This window comes from Corythoichthys intestinalis, chromosome 9 (assembly GCF_030265065.1).
Source record: "Corythoichthys intestinalis isolate RoL2023-P3 chromosome 9, ASM3026506v1, whole genome shotgun sequence".
Lineage (NCBI taxonomy): Eukaryota > Metazoa > Chordata > Actinopteri > Syngnathiformes > Syngnathidae > Corythoichthys > Corythoichthys intestinalis.
In genome coordinates, this window is record NC_080403.1 from 48,705,647 (window position 1) to 48,730,575 (window position 24,929).

At 39.1% G+C, this 24,929-nt stretch overlaps 1 protein-coding gene across 1 annotated transcript in view; it reads left to right on the forward strand.

The window, feature by feature from the left end:
• Positions 1-24,929, forward strand: part of nav1b (neuron navigator 1b) — a 202,816-nt gene that overhangs the window by 13,614 nt on the left and 164,273 nt on the right. Inside the window, exons 2-3 of the mRNA XM_057845420.1 lie at positions 9,245-9,809; positions 13,647-13,735. Of these exons, the coding sequence (XP_057701403.1) occupies positions 9,292-9,809; positions 13,647-13,735 (607 nt within the window). The 5' untranslated portion in view covers positions 9,245-9,291. The remainder of the gene's footprint in view (positions 1-9,244; positions 9,810-13,646; positions 13,736-24,929) is intronic.

A 24,929-nucleotide genomic window follows, 5' to 3' on the forward strand; every position in this document is an offset into this window, starting at 1 on the left:
CAACCTATGATAAGCCCCAAGGAGGGTGAACATGTTTCCATCACGCAAATATTGTAAAAAGACTAGAGGCATTTTGCTATTTGAATAACTGATGATGTACCAAATTCACATTGATTATGTTTACACTGATCATGTTTACACGAACACATTTACCGGTATTCAGATTAACTCATTTGCTCCCAAAAACGTATAAATACGTCTTTGCGTTTTTTTTTTTTTTTTTTTTTTACAAGAAGCATCTATAGCTTCCGATCTATCTGGGAAACAAAGAACAAAGCTCCAAACCCATTTTAAAGCAATAAAACTGGCCACTGGAGGGCAGTAGCACATTTTGTAAGACCCGCAACCCGATTCAACAGCAATGAAAGGCTGGGGAGCACGGTCGGAGCGCTGGCGCCATGATGCCAGGCGGCGGACGACCGGACAAAACAACCGAGAGGACGCCTGGGATGCCAGGCGCTGGACAACAGAGCAAAACGACTGGGACCACTGTGCAGCGGGCTCGCCGAGCAGACTCCGCAGAGACTCAAAAATAATCCATCTTTGTGAGACAGACAACGATGAGGGAAAAGTTTACACGGCTGACAAAGGCGTCATCTCGGCGACAACAGCGTCATCTCTCAGTAGTCATGTGTAAATAAATTGTTACTTTGCTATCAAAAGCTCTATTTGTCTTGTTCTTTATGATATTTTGTAAAAGGAAAACATTATTCAGATGTTTGGGATGTAACTAATGCAAAAAATATCTGTGTTAAAGTCAAAGTTACGTTTGAAATGTATGCATTTACAAAAAGCTCATTTTCATCAGAAATTGGAAAATTGCTCAAACTAAGCTATTTTCCAATGCTGATTTCTAAAGAATTGGAAAAGATATGAACTTTTTTTCTGCTGAAAGAAGAGAGTTTAATCTTTCTTTTGGTGGGTTCCATGTTTATATAGCAATAGAACATAATTTTCTGCGGGCCTTGCAAAATCAGTCAAAATCCAGTAAAACGGCCGGGAGCGAAGGGCCTTGCTCTGGTGAAAATGGCTGGGAGTGAATGAGTTAAAAGCCTGACTGGAATAAAAATGCTTCATATACACAGCCCGTTTGGAATATTCTAAACTGATCAAGGCCATTCTGATCAAGATTTTATTCCAAATAAGAGGGGTTATTTATAGTGCAATTGGTGCACATGAAAACACTCATTCCAAAATTTCTTTAGCGTTCACGTCTGTGACGTCAGCAGAGGCGTCGCAACCCATTAGGCAAACCAGGCAATTGCTTAGGGCCCCAAGCCAGCAGGGGCCCCCAGAGGGCCAACAGATTTAGCACACGCAGCTTTACTGCACTGTTGCAGCGACAAGTGTAGGGAGTGTTTCAATACTATGGAATCATTTGGCAGATTATGTAATGATTCTGTTTTCAATCCCAATCAGCACTAACCATGTCACATAGATTACACATGTTTAAGAAAGTCCAATCAGCTATTAATACCACATGATTGCTTCAAGAGTGACTCACCAAGTACTCTCTCAAAAGTCCTTGACGAGTTGTTTTATGTTGATTTTCACAGGCCACCTCATTATTCATGTGACTTCTTAAACAAATGTGGATTTTTTCCAAAAAAGTCTATTAATGGGTCTATCGTATTCCTTGTCGAATATGCTATAAGAAAAATACAACATACAGTATATGCATCTAAAATAATCCTAAACAATTTTATTAGCAAATTTAATACTCATTTCGGTCGGTAGTCCACCAATCAGTGATTTTTACGGAATAATTTGAATTTGGTGGGTCGTAGGGCCAATCTGACTACTGATTTCACACAAAGGTATATACCTCCGCATCCGATGGTGGTATTTTTGTGTTGCTACTCTTTCTTCTATTGCTCCAAGTCCAACTGTCCCCCTTACTTGCACACGCTCGAAGGGCCCCATGTTGCTTGTTGCCTGGGGCCCCCGGGGAACCTTGCTACGCCTCTGGATGTCAGTACACTAATTTGTCATTCCTGGCAGCTAGTAGAAGCAGAGCGAGTGCAAGACTGAACTGGTCTGCATATGAGACGTACATGTTGCTGGAGATAATGAAAGATCTTACAACTGAGGGTAGAAAAACTGGAAAAATATGTGAAATAACGCTAATATTTAAAGTAGAAATGGACAGAGTGATGTTTTGTTGATTTAGAAGTGGCTATGGCTTTTACTTTTTTTACAACAAGTATTTCCGGTATATTTACTCAATGTGCGCATGTCCCAAATTTTGTGATGCCTGAACACAAAAATCCGAATCAGATCACTATTTTTAGTGTTCATGAAAAAAAATTGAAGGAATTTGGTCCATGTTAACCAAACCATTGACACCAATGAGCAATGTAGACTTCACTTACTGAATGTATGATTTTTTAATTTTGGCGCGGAGGGTTCAAGTAGCCCAAAAAATCTTAACGAATAACTTCAGAACTGTAACAGATTGAAGGTTAGAGTCCATTCCTTCATCACTCTGATAGATTGCATACTTCTTAGGCCGCTTTCATACTAGCACTGTATGATCTGTTTTAAACAGAATAGAGTTCTTTTTCTCAGATAGTCCACTTCGTTTTGTAAATGTGAACGCGCATCCGAACTGTCGTTCGGACCAAAAAAACAAACTCTGGTCCGCTCAAAAATCGTGGGTCTCGGTCAGCTTTAAGCACACCCTGCAACGCTTGTGAATGCAACCGGAGCAAGGTGCGCTTTTGCTACTTTATGTGCAGCGTCACAGTGTTGAACTGCGATGATTCAGGCAGTGATGGTACAGGCAGGACAACCTTGGAAATAGAAGTACAGCTCGGACGCTATTTAAAATCAACAATGGCAAGATGACAGACGATTAGCCATGGCCAAATGTTGTTGTTGCATTTGATACACAGAATCGGGTTCTAATGTGGCAATTGTGTTTTGGATGCTGTTGCTGAACATACCATGTGAGAGTGACCTGCTCTCCTGGAAGTGGCCATAATTTGACAGGCAAAAAAGTCTCGAAAGTGAGAGCGATCACGTGCCTGCGTGACTTAGGGTCCAACACGGTTCCTTTTTGTGGTTTATTTATCCCCTATGCATTTTTTTTATACACTCCAGTTCGCTCGGCGTTGATTAGGGAGAGAACGACCCCGCTGCTAGCGGAGCAGCGACTTGCTATGCTCATACCGCAGGTCTTACAGGGTCTGCACAATTCCGATTTTATTTATATTTTAAACCTGTCCTATTCAGCTGTTTGACATGGAGAATGGAAGTCTAAGTGCCTGGTTGGTCTGAACAGTTTTACCGTTGGCGACCGACCCTACGCCGCCCCATCGCAAGTCCCGGCACCGGGACCCCCCACCCGAGCGCGCCGTATCACATCCAGCCGCACGTGAGCCCCACCGAGCGTGCGACAGCCACGCAGACTAGCGGAGACGCCACACGGGCGCCAACCCAGGGCCGCGGCCTCCACCCATCCAGCCTGGGGAGGGAGGGCAGGCGGGGGGTTTAAGTGCAGCCCATCCCTCCACCCGCAGCCCTGCAAAGAAGCCATCGTACCCCTCCCCGGATCCTTCAATTACGATTTTTTGTCATATCTGTTTTTCTGGCATGCCGATTCAGACTGCCTTTGTCCATTGAGCTCGTTCAAGTATCAAACATGAGCACTAAATTACCGTCAGAGATGCACTGAGCAAACTGACCCTCATGCGCAGGAGCATCAAAACAAATGCTGGCTCAACGTCATCTAGGGTGATCATATTTTGATTTTCAAAAAGAGGACACGAATAACAGACATTAATAATCCCCGTTTAGTCTTATATTCAAAGTTCATAGGGATTGACAGCATGCACGCACTGTGTGTGCAGGACACACACACACATACGGACAGTTTGCCCCGACTCTCAGACGTGTAAGCAATCTTGAAATTGTGCTCATTTGGAGCACAGAGAGAAAATTGTGCATTCTCTGGCTTATCCTCACCTCTCATTTTATCTTTTTTTGACTGTTTTCAACCCGCTTTTTTGCATTATCCCTAAAAGCCGTGTTCAAGCTAGGTGCTAACGCTAACCTTCCGTCGCTCCATAATACCCTGTCTCTGTTGCTCTTTGCTGATGTAATTGCTGCATGAATTCCGATTTGGGGTACTTGATGTTAGGTTTTATGTTTGTTTCCTCCTAGTGTGAATTGTCCCTGTGATTGCCCATTGATTTCACCTGTTGTACCTGCTCCTAGTGTATCCTCCAATCTGCGTCCTCCTGTGTCACCTACCTGTTCCTCGTTGACTCGTTACCCCGTGTCGGTGTGTATATAAGCTCCCTGTTTTTGTTGAGTCTTGTCGTGACACTGTGCATGTCTACGTTCATGTCAGCGTTTTTGCCAGTTCCTTGTGTTCCTCATCCTGCTTCGATAGTAAGTTTATTTGTTAGCCTGACGTTTGTTTGCCTCAAGAGTTTTTGGATTCCCCGGTCGTTTTGTTTGTAGTTTTTTTTTTTGTATTAATCAAAACATTTTTGCACCGCCTTTCTGCCTCGCCTCCCTTTCCCTACATTTGTGTCCACACCACATGCCTGCCCGTGTTCCCTGACAACTAACGGTTCAGACCGCAGCCACATTCTGGAAAAATGTGGCCCAGATCGGATTTTAATCACACACGAAAGTCACCTGAAATGGACTTGAAATGGTCCACTTTTATACAACTTTTCCCGTTCAGACCTTCAAGTTAATGCCTCACTCGAGTTGGAAAAACATGAAAAAATTGGATTTGTGCATTAGTGACCTGCGGTATGAACCGTTGTTGGTGGGAGGGGCAGATCCGTTTAATTTGGGAAGGATGAAAGAATGGATTAGACGTCTAGCACCTTCCATGGCAGCCAGCGTGTTAAATGAGTGCCCGATAAGGGTTTAAAAAAACAAAAACAAATAGTGCATGAAAGCTTTAAATTAAACTGAAAATAACCCGGAGAAGGTCCATACCAACACTGAACTTTGTTGCCGTATCGTGGGCTACAAAATATTGTCACATCTGCAACAATTGGCACCCAGACCGCAGGTTTGAGACCCTTTGTACAGATACTTGCCTCTCCTGTGATTGACCAGTGACCACTCTCAGGGTGTAGTCCCCCTTTTTGCCTAAAATCCTCTGGCACAGGCTCAAGCTAGCCCAGGATACTTGACTGGATAAGTGCTTTAGAAAAACAATGGATGTTTCACCCCCACACACATACACACACACACACACACATGCGCGCTACATCTTTGAAGAGTGGCGCGGCCGCAGTGTTGGCACGGCCTTAAAGGGGCTGTCCTCCTCATGCTGTGCGTGTCAGTCACAGCATGTTTCACACCCCCGAGGACCATGACTACATTATAACCATATGCTTGCATTTGAAGTGCATATTGCTTTTCTATCCTAGCTCTCATTTATTAAGCCCCCTCAAGCTAGTATTACAGTTTCATCGACTGGTGACCGTGTGGGTGGACTCCTAAAAAGCATCCACTCCACTTCCCTCAGTCGCCGGCGTTTATCGCCCCGTTCCGTCAGCAAGTCTGCGGTCAGAAACGTTCCGTCTGTGGCCCAGACGACCCGCTTTGCATTGCCATTACTGGGTAAACCATTAGCCTTATTATTGCCAAATAATACTTTGATCTGACACGCTGCCACTTTGTCCCAAAATATTCCAGAAGTCATTTGAGCTGTGGGTCAAGATTGCCACAAAGTGCGTTTAAAGACTTCCGCATTTCATCTCTCCAAAGTTTAGATTTTCCATTCAACTTACTTGAAATGCTGAGTAATCAAGTTTATATTTGATTAAAAGAACAGTAAGCAGACTGTTTACATTGATCAGGGGTGTCCAAATTATGGTCCGCTGCCCAGTTTTGATTGGCCTATGGCAAATTATGAAAATTTAATTAAATTCGCGTTAGTCTGTCAAAATGAATTAGATGTCGTCTAGCCCCGTCAATGGCAGCCAATGTGTTAATACTTTTTTTTTACTGATGCTCTGTTTAACCCTTCAACACCGGACGTGTCGGCGGCAACAGGTTTACGCATATCATCTTTGAAGACTCGTCACGCTGTAATTATGTCACCCAGGTGCTACTGGTTGGTCTAATTTGAGTTAGAATTTAAGTATTTCAGTATTATAGTTTTATTGCCCTCATAAACATTAAAACGCTGCATAAACCATGTGTTTATGTCCATATTTCCATCATTTTTGTCCTTTTTCAAAACTGAAAGCACCACAAAAAACTACATATCCCAGGAGCCATTGTGAGGTCACGAAGGACGGACGTAATGTGAACATTTTCAATAAATTGCCAAGCGAGGCGCCACTTAAGGAGAGGTAAGCGAGGTTGCGAGCTACGTTGAAACATGCGGAATGAATTGAAAACTAAATTTAGCGTAAGCTAATGCATTATTTAATCAACTCGAGGAAGAGGATGGGTCAAATTTGTCGTTGTTTTCTTTGGATGAGTCGGCGAGTGAGAAGTGTGCAAACGGCGGAAGAGTGGGTTGGGTTACTGTGTACTGTTCAAGGGGAAACTGAATGGCATGCCTGAAAAAATTGAACTGAACTACTTTATTGTCAATATTTTTAAGACTTTTTTACAATGTTATGCTTGATTTTTTCCCCCCCAACTATAAATCTTTTCAATTTGTATATAGATGTGTGTGTTCAAGAATCTTGATTGTATGTACAGTGATCTCTCGCTACTTTGCGCTTCAAACTTCGCGCCCACAGTCCATTGCGGATTTTATTTCAATTAAAAAAAAAATACAGAAGAGCTTTCCCGAGCCGATCGCGTAGTTTCACTCTCCCTCCCACACCCTGCTCTTTGTTGGTGAGGCAGTGCACTGGAGTTGCTTATTAAAGTTAACGATGATTGACAGACGTTAAACGTTTGATCCTGTTAGACATGCTAACGTCAAAGCCCCGCATGCGTCAGTCATCGTTTAACATGTTATACAGTTGCTGTGGCAACTCATTGTGTATAAGTGAGCCGTTTAAGCGGATTTGAATGGACTCACTCAATGAAGCATTTAATAAAGACATGCATTTTTCGACTTTGTTCTTGTTATTCGGTTGGACAGTAACATGTTTAAAACTGATCATAATTTATACATTTGAAGTACATACATACATATATATATATATATATATATATATAATAACTCACCCGCCACATTATTAGGTACACCTGTCCAACTGCTCGTTAACACTTAATTTCTAATCAGCCAATTACATGGCGGCAACTCAGTGCATTTAGGCATGTAGTCATGGTTTAAGACAATCTCCTGCAGTTCAAACTGAGCATCAGTATTGGGAAGAAAGGTGATTTGAGGGACTTTGAACGTGGCATGGTTGTTGGTGCCAGAAGGGCTGGTCTGAGTATTTCAGAAACTGCTGATCTACTGGGATTTTCATGCACAACCATCTCTAGGGTTTACAGAGAATGGTCCGAAAAAGAAAAAATATCCAGTGAGCGGCAGTTCTGTGGGCAGAAATGCTTTGTTGATGCCAGAGGTCAGAGGAGAATGGCCAGACTGGTTCGAGCTGATAGAAAGGCAACAGTGACTCAAATAACCACCCGTTACAACCAAGGTAGGCAGAAGAGCATCTCTGAATGCACAGTACGTCGAACTTTGAGGCAGATGGGCTACAGCAGCAGAAGACCACACCGGGTGCCACTCCTTTCAGCTAAGAACAGGAAACTGAGTCTACAATTTGCACAAGCTCATCGAAATTGGACAATAGAAGATTGGAAAAATGTTGCCTGGTCTGATGAGTCTCGATCTCTGCTGCAACATTCGGATGGTAGGGTCAGAATTTGGCGTCAACAACATGAAAGCATGGATCCATCCTGCCTTGTATCCACGGTTCAGGCTGGTGGTGGTGGTGTAATGGTGTGGGGAATATTTTCTTGGCACTCTTTGGGCCCCTTGGTACCAATTGAGCATCGTCGGAACGCCACATCCTACCTGAGTATTGTTGCTGACCATGTCCATCCCTTTATGACCACAATGTACTCAACTTCTGATGAGTACTTTCAGCAGGATAATGTGCCATGTCATAAAGCTGGAATCATCTCTGACTGGTTTATTGAACATAACAATGAGTTTACTGTACTCAAATGGCCTCCACAGTCACCAGATCTCAATCCAATAAAGCATCTTTGGGATGTGGTGGAACGGGAGATTCGCATCATGGATGTGCAGCTGACAAATCTGCACCAACTGTGTGATGCCATCATCTCAATATGGACCAAGCTCTCTGAGGAATGCTTCCAGCACCTCGTTTAATCTATGCCACAAAGAATTGAGACGGTTCTGAAGGCAAAAGGGGGTCCAACCTGTTACTAGCATGGTGACAGACAAACAGACAAAAAAAATTATCCTTTGGGGGAAAAAGTGAAAAAACATGTCTTATATTTATCTTTTTCCAATGCTAAATCTGAATAAATACATTGAACACACACACACACAGACACAAAAATTAGGATGAGGTGGGGCGCTATTTCGCGGTTTTCACTTATCGCTGCGGGTTCTGGTCCCCATTAACTGCAAAAAACTGTATATACTTTTTTTAAGGTGATGGGTGCAATACCTAACCTCACAAAGTGATATCCACCAAACCCCATTTTGTGTTAGAAATATATGTGTGTACTTATATAGATATATATTTACAATTTGCACAGTTGGTCTACACTTACCTGTTTTGACCATAGTATGTTGAAAGAACAAAAACGTCGATGACCATTCCTGCTGTTTCTGTTGAATTATCAAATATAAAACTATTCAGTCTAATTTTTTCTGTTGAATATTGATCCTAATTGTTAGGATAACGAATTGTAATCCTAATAGTTTATCCTTGAATAAATACTATCAAGCTTCAAAACGGTTCGTTGAGCATGTTTGGTTGTCAATAGGAAATCAATATTACAAATTTTGACCAAAAATCTGGGGATTTTTTGTCTTTTTGGGCCCAAAATGTTGCTTATGATTGGTTAGTGAAGAAAAAACAACAGTTTGTACATGAAGGTTATAGTGGCTTAAAAAAGGGACCCAACCAGGCCATTGTGAACATTTTGAAATATAAAGGCAACATCAAAGGCATGCAGATTCAGACAAAATAGGCCCAGGTGTTAAAAGGTTAACAAATGAAAGCGTAAGGATTTCAAATTGGCACTTATATCCTTTGATTTTTTTTTCACCTGACATAGAGACTAACAAATAATCAATTCCATTTTGTCTCTGCAGGCATGATCATCATCGTTCCTTGTAGCTAGCATTGATGACAAAACAAGATGCCTCTATCCAAAACTGACCCTAAACCGGCATACAGCGGCCTCACAAATCCTACAACGCACTTTCAGCTTCCTACAAGACTTCCTTCCTACTCCTCTGGATCCTCCGAGCTACTGCTCAGAGGTCCCTCTCTAAAGAATCTACTGCACCAAAGTTCCAGCGTATATTCGCAAAGAATCCCGGCAGTCCAGACGCAACGGATCGAAGGAACATGCTCGGCGCACAGCAGCCCTCGTATTCCCAAGAGGGAAGCTCCTCGCTCAAAAGACACGCTGGACCTTCGCACATCAGCCCTCAGAGACCTCCAGCTTAGAAGGAACACCAACAAAAACTGGACTTTTGGGAAATATCGCCAAAGGAATGTGGACAATGCCCAACGTTCTGACAAATCCACTCGAGAAAACAACAGGAATGTGGAGGGAACGGGGAACTTCCGAGGCCAACAGGAAAGAAGTGCTTCGAAAACAAAGCTGCCAGGAAGGGTGAACATGGCGACTGTTGCTCCCTTCAGGTACAGGTGAGAAAAACAAAATTACCGTAATTTCCCGAATATAAGGCGCACCCGTGTATAACGCGCACCTCAAATTTACTTGTAAAATCTAGGGAAATTTATTGTACCCGTTTATAACGCGCACCCTAATTTTAGCACCAATAAATAGAAGAATACAAGAAAACAGAGCTCGTGTTCAGATACAGAAATGTCATATTACTGAATGGTGAAACACAGCACAAGCATAGCATATTGGTAGTTCAAAACATTACCATAAACTGACAATATTTACGGTAATAATATGATTTGACAACTTCTCCAACTTACAGATGTGACTTTTCTTTTAAAGGCTGCTGTATAACTTGCTTGTTTCATCATGATGAATAAATGTTTCTTCCATGGATTGATACGGTAAAATGAAAGTGAGAACGTAAGTCGGAAATCTGAGAGAGCTCATCGCTGTCGACATGACAATAACAGTAGGAACTATTGGATTTGGCTGCTACAGCATTGGCGTCCTACTTCGCAATATTTACGTAAAATGAATGCTAACTGCCCGTTTTTTTGCTTTTAACCAAAAATTGAGACTGTTTTACGTTCATATCTATAAAGAGTTCAGGGATATAAGCATTTATTCACAAAAATGTTCAACAGAAAAAGCTGTTGTTGTCATAAGGCGGCGCCACATTGGCTTAAATACTAGCATTACATTCGACATATTTATGTAAAATAAATGTTTACTGCCGTTTCTTTTTTTTGCTTTTAACCAAGAATCGAGACTATTTTGCGTTCACATCTATAAAGAATTCAGGGATTTAAGGATTTATTCACAAGAATTTTCAACGTAAAAACCTCTTTGTCTGTGTTTCTACTCGGTCACCTCTGACGGAGATAGGCCCAATATGAATAGGCCCCGCGCCCTATGTCCCGTCAATATATCATGAAGTCTACGACTATGTTTATTCTTGTAAAACAAAGTACTGAAATTCTTCACATTTCCGATATATATATACAGTGATCCCTTGTTTTTCGTGGTTAATGGGGACCACAGCCCGCCACGATAAGTGAAAAAACGCGTAGTAGCCCCCCCACCCAAAAAAAAAAAAAAACTGTTTTTGTTATATTTTAATTTATTTAGATTTAGCATTGGAAGGAGATACATATAAGACATGTTTTTTCACAGTTTTTTCCCAAAGCATAATTAAAAAAAAAAAAAAAACTTATGGATATATATTTATATTTTAATAAATGATTTTTAAGCACTTCAAATGTAATAATTATAAGTTTTAAACATGTTAATGTCCCACTGAGTTATTTTTAAGCAAGAATAAAGTATAAAAATTCTTGTCTTTATTAAATGCTTTATTGAGTGAGTCAACTCAAATTCGCTCAATCTGCTCATTTACACAGAATGAGTTGCCACAGCAACTGTTTAACAAGTTAAGCGATGATTGACCCATGCGGCACTTTGAAGCTTTGGGTTCCAGGCATGTGTGGCAAGATCAAACATTAAACATCTGTCAAACATTAAAACATCTGTCAATCATAGTTAACCTTAATAAGCAACTCTCCGTTGCACCACCTGACAAACAAAGAGCAGGGTGAGGGAGGGAGAGAGAGTGAGATCATGTGATTGGCTCAGGACCGCTCATCTGTAATTATTTATTTTTTAATTGAAAAAAAAAAATCTGTGATGGAGTGACGGTGCGAAGTTTGAAATGTGAAGTAGCAAGGGATCACTGTTAAAATGTAAAGTGTTCAACCCTTGATGTAGCGGCACTGTTTGACTAGCTCCATCTATTGTTACAGCTGAGAAGTGCAACAGAATCTAGGCTGAATTCAAGCTTGTGCGGGCCATATTTAATGGTATTTTTGTAATTTGCTTCAGGCCAATAAAAACTAGGGTTGGGAATCTCTGGCATGAAGCCGATTTGATATGTATCTAGATACACAGGTTACGATTCGATTCAAACACGATACATTTTTAAGGCCGACCGATTCAATACGATTCAATACAGTTTAAGAACGATACGGTTCGATAGAGTGAAAACGATACGATAGTAAACATTTGTTGTTTGTGTTCGTACAGTATTTTAAACATATAAAAAAGACCACATTTCTAATAGCAAAATTAAACAACAAAATTTCATACCAATTTTGTGTTTTATTTTTTTATGAAAAAAATAAAAATAAAAATAAGGCTTACTATATGACCGTCATTTTGTTGGATGGGATTGATAATAAAATAAAACTCCAGTGACAGACAACAATAAAGTGCAGTAATTCAATTACTGTATTTCCTGGTGTTTCGAACACAAGAGGTAAGTAATTTAAGTGCAAACTTTCAACGTAAACATCTTACAAACAAAAAATATTAATTACATGCAGCAGCTCTAGAAAAAAAGAATTAAACCTGCAATGTTATCATAAATAAATAATTAATTATGCTTTACCTCTGGTATAATTGGCGGAATAAAAACATGGCATTTTAGACAGACAGGTCAATAATCATTACTTTAACCTTATACACAGCAGAGTCTTTCACTTATGCCTGTGCTTCCACATTTTTTTATTCCTCATCACTGTCCATATCTTTTTTGAAGGGCAGATTTTTTTTTGAGGAAGATCAACTAATCCACATGTTAATGTTTAAGTAGACTGTGTTTTGTGGAAAAACAAAATCTCCAGAGGGTCGTGCTGCCCTTTCCACCACTGTAGTAGGTTATTTTTCAGGGTTAGAAACTCACGATCTCTGTACCGCTCCACACTTCACACTAGCTCTGTCCCATGCGAACAGATCTGGCTGCCTTCCTCACTTCAAAGTCCGACTTTTGTTTTTCCTGGGTGCGTTGAAAATCAGTCGCTGCACGTCGCTGGCGTCGGTGCTCAAACTGTCCATTGTTTTAGCATGTTGCTTCGTTGCCACTACTCGTTTCGTTTTCGTTTTGGGCTGTGAAGAAAACGCTACGCAGCGTGCGTTACAGTGGTTTTGTTAGCTCACGCGTAGTTATGACACGCCCGTGACGATCGGGTAATGACAGCGACTAGTAGCGGTTCTGCCGAAATGCAGGGGAAACCCCATATACATGCGGTCTCAATCTAAGTGCGCTGTGTGGTGAAAAACACAAGCGGAGCATGTGAAGTAAAAGCTAAATTATCATCCCATTAAGCAATGCATTGAACTAGGCATTAGAAGCCGATTCTTGTGCTCGCGATAGCTGAATTCTATCTCTACTATCGGGTCATTGAATATTTAATGGCTAATTACTGTCGAATGGTAATTTTACTATCGATACAGATGTATCTCTCACCTGTAAAACCGGATATCCGGTCGTATCGGTTTATCGTTCTCAAGCTTAATAAAAACGGGGCTGCGGGCTGCAGTTGGCCCACAAGCCTTAGTTTGGTCTTCACATGTTTAATGTTTCTTCTTTGTGTTTCGATGTGCTGAGGTGTTTTTTCTCTAATTTCACAAACCATAGGAGCACAGTTTGGGAGTTGTTTTGCTTTCTTCTTCACTGTTTTCTCATCGAAGGAATTGCTGATTAGCTGATAGCTTCTACGCTGTCTTGACCTGTACGTGTCTGTATTTGTATCTAGACATGTTTTACCTAGAAAGATTAATTCCATATGTGTTTTTGACATCCTAAGACAATAGAGATCATTCTGATAGTGCCAAGATTATTGTTATGTTTGTATGTTTTTCCGAGGATTCATGCTTGGTAACGTACATGGAAATGCAAAACCATATACATGCGTTGCTTAGAGTAACAGAATAGCCCGCCATTTTTTTTTTTTTTAAATAAAGTCTTTTTCTTAATTGTAATGTACAAAAGTGCGTACTCTAAATTTTTTTTGCCATAGGTGCCAGACTCATGAGGATCCAGAAGCCACGTTAGAGGACTTGAGCGACTGCTCATCTGACTCCATGGAGGTCTGCTGCGATGATCTCGGTGAGTTCATTTTCTTTAGCGCTGAGACAAGAAGCCGGGCACACCTTGAACTGGTCGTCAGCCAATCGCAGGGCACTTATAGTTATCTATTCCGATTTACTAAATTCGAGACAAAATATCGTTTGACGATATATTACGATAGACGTCACGATTCGCATCAAGTATATGAAAAAAATGGATCATGATATACAGTATAAACTAGATGCATTGCCACATGATGTGAGCAAAATGGTCCATAAAAAGTTTGGTTATTCACTCTAGTGACCCAGCAACTTCACCATGAGTAGCCACCAGCCGTTCTGTGGCGCTCATGAGGCAGGGTGAATCAATTTCCGCCTACAATGTGTAAACAGAAGAACAGGCTTCCACCCACTCCACAACCAAGGTCAAGTAATAGATGTCATTAAATCAAAGGTCATTTAAACTCATGGTTTCAAAATGAAACTACGTAGAAAATCACACCCCAACTAGCAATATGAAACAACTTGAAAAGTAACTGAAGAAATAATTGACACAGAACATGAAGATTGAATGCTTCAATGCATGCTGAGAGGCATGAGGCCTGTTTGACGATAAACGTTGATAGTGAGTGGCTGCAGAGGTTGTCTCGTTCCCAAGTGAGAGATTGAGCAGTGATTGCCAAATGAAGCATTTTGAAGCAATGAAGCTTCGTGGTGGTTCATTTGCTCTATGGCGCCATCAAGTGGTCTTGAAGCTCAAGAGGCCAACAGTGTTGAGAATTCTATTGCTATTTAAGAAAATAGTATGAAGGTTACTATAATGTAGAGCTGAAACAAATACTTGAGTAATTCGAGTTAAAAACTGATCCGAGTAATTTTATTCACCTCGTTTAATTTTGCCAGCTCTAAGCATCACGTTTTGCTCGGAGTACCTTTAATGCGGGACAACGTGCTGACGTCACGTGCGTAGAGGAAGAAGCAATTAAAAAAGAAAATACCTTACTGCAGCCGACAGCCACTACAAACTATGCTGACGTTGCTAAAAACTACGCCTGCATGATGCTACGGTGGTAGCAGGTAGCTACTAGCTTCTGATGGGTCTCATAGATATCATATGTAAGTAGAACTGGATGTGAAATGACATACAGGGCGGCGTTAGTAAACAGCCGCCATCTTAAAGCAGTAGACTACATGGCGCTAATAAATAAGATTACCGTTACTGTCACTCGCTCACGTAACATTAGCCCTGCGGAGGGCTAGTTTTCTATTAATTATGACCACTGTCGATGCGTGGCTAACGTGTCTTACATACAGGCTTTATTTAAGCTGTGAAAACATAGCGCTGTAGAGTGATGAGGGTGTAAAATAAAAAATAATGCTAACTGTCAATCAGTATTTATTGCTGGATAAAACACTAAGTAGCACTAAGTAAATCCTATCAGGACTTAGTTTGGACTGACTTAAAACTTAACTAGAACTTAAAAATAGCTTGACACAAATGGAAATTCAATTGAAACACATGGGAAAAACTTTTAAGTGATGTGTGTTATCAAGCGTAATGACATTTTTAGGTAAGAAATATATGTATATTTTTTATAAGATCTATAAGTTTTTTAAGTAAAAGCAGTGAATTAGTGTTTCTATTCTAGTCACATCTGAGATGCAATTGTTGGCTGTTTTCAACAATGTACATTGAATATAAAGACATTGATTGACTGAAAATGGTTCAATATTAAATGAAATGTCTTGTTTTTTCATGAACATTTATAATTGCTCTTAACCTAAAAATAAAAATGTTTTATCCGATTACTCAATGAATCGATATAATTTTCAGTCGATTACCCGATTACTAAAATATTCGATAGCTGCAGCCCTACTATAATGTTATTATATGAACAAAATGCAACAAGTGCTATAAAGATAATTTGTTATTCATTTTTAGTCAGAAATAATTTCTCTTCCATAGTGCTTGGCTTTAAATGATTTCTTTTTTTGGAAAGTATTTCACTAACTCTAGATTAGGCATGTGCCGGTATGAGATTTTTGACGGTACGATAAACTTAAGCAAAAATACCGCGGTTTCACGGTATCACGGTATTGCAATTATAGCTCTAAAATGTGTTATTTTGAGATGTATGGGTTAAAAAAAAATTTAAAACATTTTTCCATTCTTCAGGACTTTTTTTTCCCCAAAATATATGCAGATGTCTACAATGGCGGAAGATTACAAAAGTTGGCTAATGGTAGAGGGAAAACTAGTCAACCGTCTTGGCATGCTAACTAGCCCCGTTGCCTGCCTCGTTGACAAGCTTACGGTATAGCATTTGTTTTACCATCGCTAGAAACACTAAACCACCTTGAGTGAACTCTCGTAGCTGGTGGGAAAAGTTCATGACAGCGTTTACTCACCCTAAAGTTTGTGTAAAGTGACGGATGATGCCTACGTGAAGTAAAAATCATGTTGGAGGTGTTGCCTGCCAGTCGGCTGACCTTCTTCCTCTAAGCCTCGGCCGTCTGTCTCTTTTCGTTGGCCGAAGTACTCCCGTACTAGCAACTTTTTCTATTTTTGCGGGGGGAAAAGCTCAGGTGTCGTGTCACTGACAGACACAGGACAGAGCTACAACTGGAAGGGGATGGGTAAGCACTGCCACTCCAAGCCACTGATTTGTATCTACATTTTTGGGACCTCAAAAATGGCTAATACCTAACTACGGTATGAAGGAAAATTTTAATGGTTTTGAAACCATGACGTCTTCATACCACGGTATACCTTGAAACCGGTAACCGGCACATGCCTACTCTAGATAATTCTTTCATAGTCCGAAATCCACCAATTGTGAGATGACAGGCGATCGCCATTGCCTTTTGTGGCCAGTTTATACTCGAGTCTGTGCTGCATTTGCTTGTGCAATTGAAACAAACAAACAAAAATGATATCGGACTGTGACGTATCTTATCGTGACGCTGCCATATCAAAGTGCATCGGATCGTGAGTTTAAGTGTATCGTCCTATCCCTAACATTTACACTCGTGGGCTAGCATAGACAGAGGTTGCAACAGTAAGACCGTTGCAATAAAATTTGTCTCCCTCTGGTGGTGTCCCATCACGTTTTATCACGCAGAAGAACAAACTTTTACCCACGCAAAGTTCAATGGGGTTGTTAGCCGTCTTTCCAGCTGAACGAGCAAGTCGCACACGGGCCGTTTGTTGTCACAAAAGAACAACTGGCTATAAAAGCTTCACGCTACTGTGGATATCCCACACCTGTTTTGTGCATCAACTGTTCCACATCCTCACTGCTTCCTTGGAGTTAGTGTGTGCACGCAGGAAAAACCTATAGAAGTCTTTCCTCAACTGTCATCACTAGCATAGTTTCTGATCTCTGGGGGGCTATTGAGACTGTTTAAGCCCGATCGAGACTGCTTAAGCCCCTTTCCATACTGGGTCAAGTGTGGGAAATATTGTGCAGGGAGTTTTGCCGCAAAGGTGTGGAAATTATCTTGTTCTTCGCACTTTTTTGGCACTAATATGAGTATGTTTCTTGGCCTCGGCAGCACTATATTGGATTACTGTTTATTCTTACGAAGCAACCGACCAACGAATGAACTTTTTGGGGATCTCAAGTTGCCGAAATAGGAAGAAAAATGGAAAGTGTGTGTATCCTGGTGAAAATATATGTATTTCATGGGCCCTGAACATGACGTCTGGTAAAACTGGCGCCCCCCTGAAACACTGAGAAATGTTTTTATCTTTGTTTTTGCACACAAAAGAGCCACATTATTGGAAGTCTATCACTATCAGTGGCAGCCAATGAGTTAATTGCCTGTTGTATTTAAGCATCATGTGTGAGCCGTGTGGTGATTTATTGTACCTATGGTTTATTCGTATAGGGACCTCTAGTGCCCATAATTAGATGAGCTTCGCAAAGCAAAGGCCCAGATAATAAAATTCTTTTTTTTTTTTTTAAATGGCGTCACCGTTCAAATATAAAAGTTAGCAGAATTTTTGCCTGACGCAGGGAATTTTCTGAATGACACCCCAAAATTTTTGCCCGTAAACGCGGGGTTTTTGGAAAAAAAAATTTTTTTTCTTCAAAATTTATCTAGTCCTACAATTTTTGACCAAATCGCATGATTTACACATTAAAAATTCCAGTACGGTAAGGGGCATAAAACTTTTCTAAAGGGATGCCATTGACAGCCATGTCCGTCCAAATTTCCCATTCATTTTCAATAGCAGGAAAACATAGGTCCCTTAAATTTTTAACCATTTATCCAACGTAAGTCAATTGACATGAAACTGGCGCCCAAGTAAGTGGATGCCTTTGACAGCCATGTACAGTATGTCCATTGCCATTGGAGGCCATGTAAGTCCAAATTTCTTATTCATCTTCAATGGCAGAAAACCTGTGTGATTGTGATTTTTGACCTAAAAACTTACCATTACAGCCTATTGACATTCAACTGGCGCCCCAGTAAGTAGATGCCATTGACAGCCATGCAACAGGATTTGTCCCCGAAATGTCGCCGAATAAACAGGATCCGACCTGTTATCAAAAGGACGTGTCCCCAAATGTCGCCAAATAAACAGGAACTGCCCTTATATCAACTGGACGTATCCCTGAAATGTCCCCAAATCAACAGGAAGTGACCTGATAGATCTGTATCTACCACAGCAACAGGAAGTGATATGATATCAACAGGACGTGTCCCCGAAATGTCCCCAAATCAACAGGAAGTGACCTGATAGATCTGTATCTACCACACCAAAGCCCCATCGTAATTTCTCCAGAAATTGCAGTTTCTTGTCTTTAATTAAAAGATACTATATACTAGTGCTGTCAAATTTATCTCGTTAACAGGCGGTAATTAATTTTTTAAATTAGTCATGTTAAAATGTTTGATGCATTTAAAGCATGCGCGTAATAACCCGCTCATGCATTGCCTCAAACAGATTACAATGACGCCGTTTTTTGCGAATCAAGAGCTAAGAGGCAGAGAAAGGTGTCTTGTTTTGTGCTTTTTCTTCACAAAGGTATACCACACGCGACATGCTGGAACTTTGTTTCTTTATTAGCAAATTCAGCTTCAACATTAACACAGCTTACGGCTCTCGGCAGGCCGTAACTCTAACTCACTCCTGCATGTGAGTAAACAACATTGGCGCCGCGCGCACTTCAGGGTGCCTCGGATAATTTTACATCAGAATATTACAAAAGGCGAGCGGATACAGCATTCATCGGACCGCGCCGTTTATTGGCATAAGCTTCGGCAACTCCTTCACAACAAACATAAGTATCATTTAGTGAAAGCACAACAAAAATAATATCTCTCAAAAAAATAATGTTCACGAAAAGAAAAGCACTTCAATCTGTATTAATGAGGCCCTATTCTCACACAGTTAAACAATAGTGCAAAGAGAACTGGCATTCCCAATCAAGCTAGCTATGCAAAATACACATAAAACTTACTCAGACTTTGGTCAAACTCTATTCAAACATTTCGTTTAGTTCAACAAATACACTGGATGGCAATATTTAGTCACAATATACAAACTATCAGAGGTCCCGTACGTTGTGAAGCCAGCAGTCAAATGACCGTGATGGACCAGTAAACAGGGACCTACGGCGTCAGTCGAGGGACAAAACACACTCATTGGCTTGGTTTCTAAATAATTTAAAAAACTCACCATTGACACCTTGTGGTGTATTTCAATCACTACCTTACGTAGTTAAAGACACTGTGGAGGAACGGCAGGGAGCCAATGTGACGTCACCACTCGGCGACGTCAACAATAGCAAGCTACTAGTTTATTTTTTTGATTGAAAATTTGACAAATTTTAGTAAAACCAAAACATTAAGAGGGGTTTTAATATAAAATTAGTATAACTTGTACTAACATTTATCTTTAAGAACTACAAGTCTTTCTATCTGTTGATCCCTTTAACAGAAAGAATGTTAATTATGTTAATGCCATCTTGTGGATTTATTGTTAAATAATAAACAAATACAGTACTTATGTACTGTATGCTGAATGTATGTATCCGTCTTGTGTCTTATCTTTCCATTCCAACAATAATTTACAGAAAAACATGGCATATTTAGAGATGGTTTGAATTGCGATTAATTACGATTAATTAATTTTTAAGTTGTGATTAACTTGATTAAAAATTTTAATCGTTTGACAGTCCTACTATATACTAGAGGTGGAATGTTTGGGCACCTAACGATTCGATTACGATTCAGAGGCTACGATTCAATTATAAATAGATTATTGATGTCCCCCCCAGCTATTAGCTGCTTTTGATGTTTTGTACATTGGTTCCAAATATTGTACAAAAATCCTCTCAGGGCTAAATAATCGACTATTTCAGTATCAAGTTAACAGTTCAAAACAGTAATGAAAATACTCAAGTCCCCATTCTGTATCAGCAGCTTTAATTTAATGTTGTGAATCAACCGTTAAAGTTGTTAAAATTGCTCCCGTTATTCCATAATTTCCCTTCTGTCTACTTTTGACATGTGAAAGTTTAAAAACATACATGTGATATCTACCGTAGCATTATGTGGGCGTAGTTTGTAGCGGCTGTCGGCAGCAGTCAGGTATTACTATTTTTAATTTTTTTTTATCTAGCGGCATGAGTTGAGCCAGAGCCGTGAGATGAGCATTGTCATTACCCGGGGAATGACTAGCATGGTGTTTACTCTCGATCCATTTCTTATTGCGTCCCAAAGACCGTGCTGACTGTGTTTTAGTTCCGCTTTACTTGGCGTATTTCAATGATCGAAATTCGGATGTGTGTGAATCGTTCTTGAATCTTACACGGCCGAATCACGAATAACCTGAGAATCGGAAATTTCACACACCTCTACTATATACAGTACGTATATACAATTTAAAAATACTATATATATATATGGCGGAAAACACTCAGGTGACCCCCAATATGGCCAACTTTCAAAATTGTCCGATATCCATGTGTGATACATCATTGGAAAGCTTAAAATCTCAATTCTCTGGGGGAAGAAAAATTTTGAACAGGAGGGTATTTAAAAAAAATAAATAAATAAATAAATGAACAGCAAAATCCTAACTGGAGAGCACGCGAGAGCAGAATTAAAGACGCCACGATTTTAACGAGATATTACCGCGTACTTACCTTGTTTCGATCCAAAAACTCTATGTAGCATGTATCACCGAGTGTCAAGACATAGCTGTGAATAGACACAGCAGGATTTTTTGGGGGATTTTATGGGTGAAACGTGATATAACAAGGGTCGCGATGCAGAAATCGCAGACAACAAGGAGTGGTCGAGATTTTCTTTTTCATATATTTACCCTTTTAAACGTTATTTTTCAATTTTTCTTTGTTTAGCATCGAATATTTATCATCTAAAATATTGGGGAAAATGCGACATTGACGAAAAAAAGACAAGCGATAGTTATGAGGTAGATATCAGTGACTTTTTTACAGACGCCAATTTTTTCTTTGTGACATAATTTGTTTAAAATTTAAAATATGCGAGTGAATAATTTTTTAAAGTTGTTTTTTTTTTTAAACTTAATATTAGACATCAATTAATGATTCTAAGCTAAAAATGACAGACATTTCGAATAATAAATATGATTACTTACCTTCTTTTTAGGGCTAGGTTGAAACAAAAGCGGTTGCGCGACATCTGTAAACAGGGGTTTCCAGGGTAAAACGGACAAATTAAAAATAGTTCGGAGGCTTAATGCGCCATGAATCTGCTATGCCAGCATATAGACATATTGTTCTATCAAACACAACCGTTGTTTTGGCTTAAAATACAGCTTAAAGAGGCTTAAAGAGGAGTGCAAGAGCAGAAACTGCTTTTTCAGTCTTGTCTGTGTTTTCCGCCATATATCAGTGCAGGTTAGGTGTGTAATATATTTTTAAAATTGACTATTGTGACAATCACAGGAATTTTTGATGATACATAACATTGCAGCAATGGCATTATTTTATTTTTAATTAAATTCCATGACTCATACTTTGAGAAACTCGCATGTCTTGCAAATCAAATGTGCCAATTTGAGCCCCAATCAGGTATTTTTGATATTTGAAAATTGTGATGTTAGTTTTCATATTGATGATTCACCAATGCAAATGCATGCACGAAAACCTGAATGTTGAACGTTTTAAAAAGTTTACAGCGTCATAAACACACAACAAATGACAGTTTTCAGGCCATAAACAAAGATCCGTCTTTGCCGTCACTATATCACGAAGCAGATACGACTGGTCTAAAAATATAAATGTTTCTATAGAGTTCTTTTTTTTGTTGGTGTTAAAACACGATTATGATGTCATTAGATGGCTTGGACCGAAGAGAAAAACCAAAAACACTAACAGTCTTCTTAATTATCATAATGATTGAGATGCTCCCCAGGGAGAGACCAGACCAGAGACTAAGTGTGTCTAAAAGGAGGCTGGACAGACGCAGACTAAAGTGCTTTGATGAGCGGATCAGCTTTCGTCATTTTAGTGTCTGGCCGCTCTTGTTTTTTTTTTTTCTCTTTGTGGGCAGATGGACCAAAAGCAGCCTTGTATTTGAGTTTCAAAAGTAGAACAGCATGCATGTGTCACCTGGTTTCATTAACAATAGAACAACAGCTGGCTGCACTTGAGTTGAAGCAGTGAGCATGACTTTTTCTTTGTATTGTGGGCGTGCATTGCAAAGGAAAGATCCCCACATATAATTTTCTTATTTGTTTCCCTGTCCACTTTTTGGTGCGCCACACAGCCAAGACGCTTTGATTCTCACTGTTCCAACTTTCAAACATTCCTTAATTCACGTGACGCAGGCTCGTTTGATTTTGGCCCCAAACATTATGTATAAACACTTTAAAACTAGGGCTGTCAAAATTATCGCGTTAACGGGCGGTAATTAATTTTTTAAAATTAATCACGTTAAAATATTTGACGCAATTAACGCACATGCCCCGCTCAAACAGATTAAAATGACAGCTGTGTAATGTCTGCTTTTTACTTGTTTTTTGGTGTTTGGCACCCTCTGCTGGCGCTTGGGTCCAAAAGATTTCATGGGCTTCAGCACAATGAGTGAGCATGTTGTAATTATTGACATCAACAATGGCGAGCTAATAGTGTATTTTTTTATTAATTTTTTTTTTTTTTTTTTACAAATTTTAATAAAACGAAAACTTTTAAGAGGGGTTTTAATATGAAATTTCTATAACTTGTACTAACATTCATCTTTTAAAAACTACAAGTTTTTCTATCCATGGATTGCTTTAAGGGAATGTTAATAATGTTAATGCCATCTTGTTGATTTATTGTCTTAATAAACAAATACAGTACTTATGTACCGTACATTGAATGTATATAACTGTCTTGTGTCTTATCTTTCCAGTCCAACAATAATTTACAGAAAAATATGGCATATTTTATAGATGGTTTGAATTGCGATTAATTAACGATTAATTAATTTTTAAGCCGTAATTAACTCGATTAAACATTTTAATCATTTGAAACCCCTAATATATATAATAATGAATGACTGAATAACATGAAAATTTAATAAAATGTAAAATGCTAATTTGACAGCCCTATTTAAAACACTAAAGTTTTTTTTTGTTGACAAAAATAACCTCTCATTTACAATGACAAAAACATTCAAAATATTGTGTATATATATATATATATATATATATCTTAGGGCTGTCAAACGATAAAATTTTTTAATCGAGTTAATTACAGCTTAAAAATTAATCGTAATTAATCACAATTCAAACCATCTATAAAATATGCTATATTTTTCTGTAAATTATTCTTGGAATGGAAACATAAGACACAAGATGGATATATACAACATACGGTACAAAAGGACTGTATTTGTTTATTATAACAATAAATCAACAAGATGGCACTAACATTATTAACATTCATTTAAAGCGATCCATGGATAGAAAGACTTGTAGTTCTTAAAAGAAAAATTTTAGTACAAGTTATAGAAATTTTATATTAAAACCCCTCTTAATGTTTTCGTTTTAATAAAATTTGTAAAATTTTCAATCAAAAAATAAACTAGTAGCCGGCCATTGTTGATGTCAATAATTACTTACACAATGCTCATGGAGGATGAAGCCTATAGAATCCGTCGCACCCAAGCACCAGCAGAGGGCGGCAAAACTCCATGAAACACAATAAGTGAGCGTTTCACTGTACCGTCATTTAAATGTGTCTGAGCGGGGCATTTGCGTTAATTGCGTCAAATATTTTAACGTGATTAATTAAAAAAATTAATTAAAGCCCTTTAACGCGATAATTTTGACAGCCCTAATATATATATATATATATATATATATATATATATATATATACATACACACGCACGCACGCACGCACGCACACACACACACACATATTGACGCTGTTCGAGTTCAATCAACTGTTCAAGTTGTTGTTGGTAGCGTTTTAAAGCTTAGGTTTAAACAAACTCTAAATATCCATCTTGCCTCCTCTGGTGTAGTTTTGGCTAAGCAAGTGATTTTGACCCATTATGAAAACTTCTCGTTGTAGGATTTTTGTTCATTTCATTAATTTTTGTTGTTTGTTTTATTGCTTTACAACTTTTATAGACAACATTTTAACGGCTAGGTCTTTATTACAAAGGGGAAGTTCAGAATTTTTTACATTAGGCTTAATCTTGGAGTTAGCGGGGGTTTAATTAGTCGTTGGAGTTGATTTAAACAAATTTCGTGCAGTTTGTTAGTTATTTGTTAGTTTTAGAGCTCCGGAATGGCTAAGCTAGGGCGAGTCAATGGTGGTTGAAATCAACTCCATCGACTAATTAAACCCCCGCTAACGCAAAGATTAAGCCATATGTGAAAAACTCAATTACACACGATGACATTTGTCTGTTATTTTTATGTTGAGGCAGCAAAAGGAGAAAAATTGGTAAAACGTAACTGATAATTTACTTTTAAAGTAACTTAATTACTTTGATAATAAAGTAACTAGATTACTTTTTTGAGGTGTAATCAGTAATCAGTAATTAAATAACTTTTTCATGTAATCCGTAACAACACTGGTAATAAACAACTAGCACATTTATATTTTGCATTTTGTTGTCTTACTGTTCCGAAAATGAACCGAACCGTGACCTCAAAACCGAGGTACGTACTGAACCGAGATTTTTGTGTACCGTTACACCCCTATTTTGTTCTGTTAACGTAATTTAACGATTAG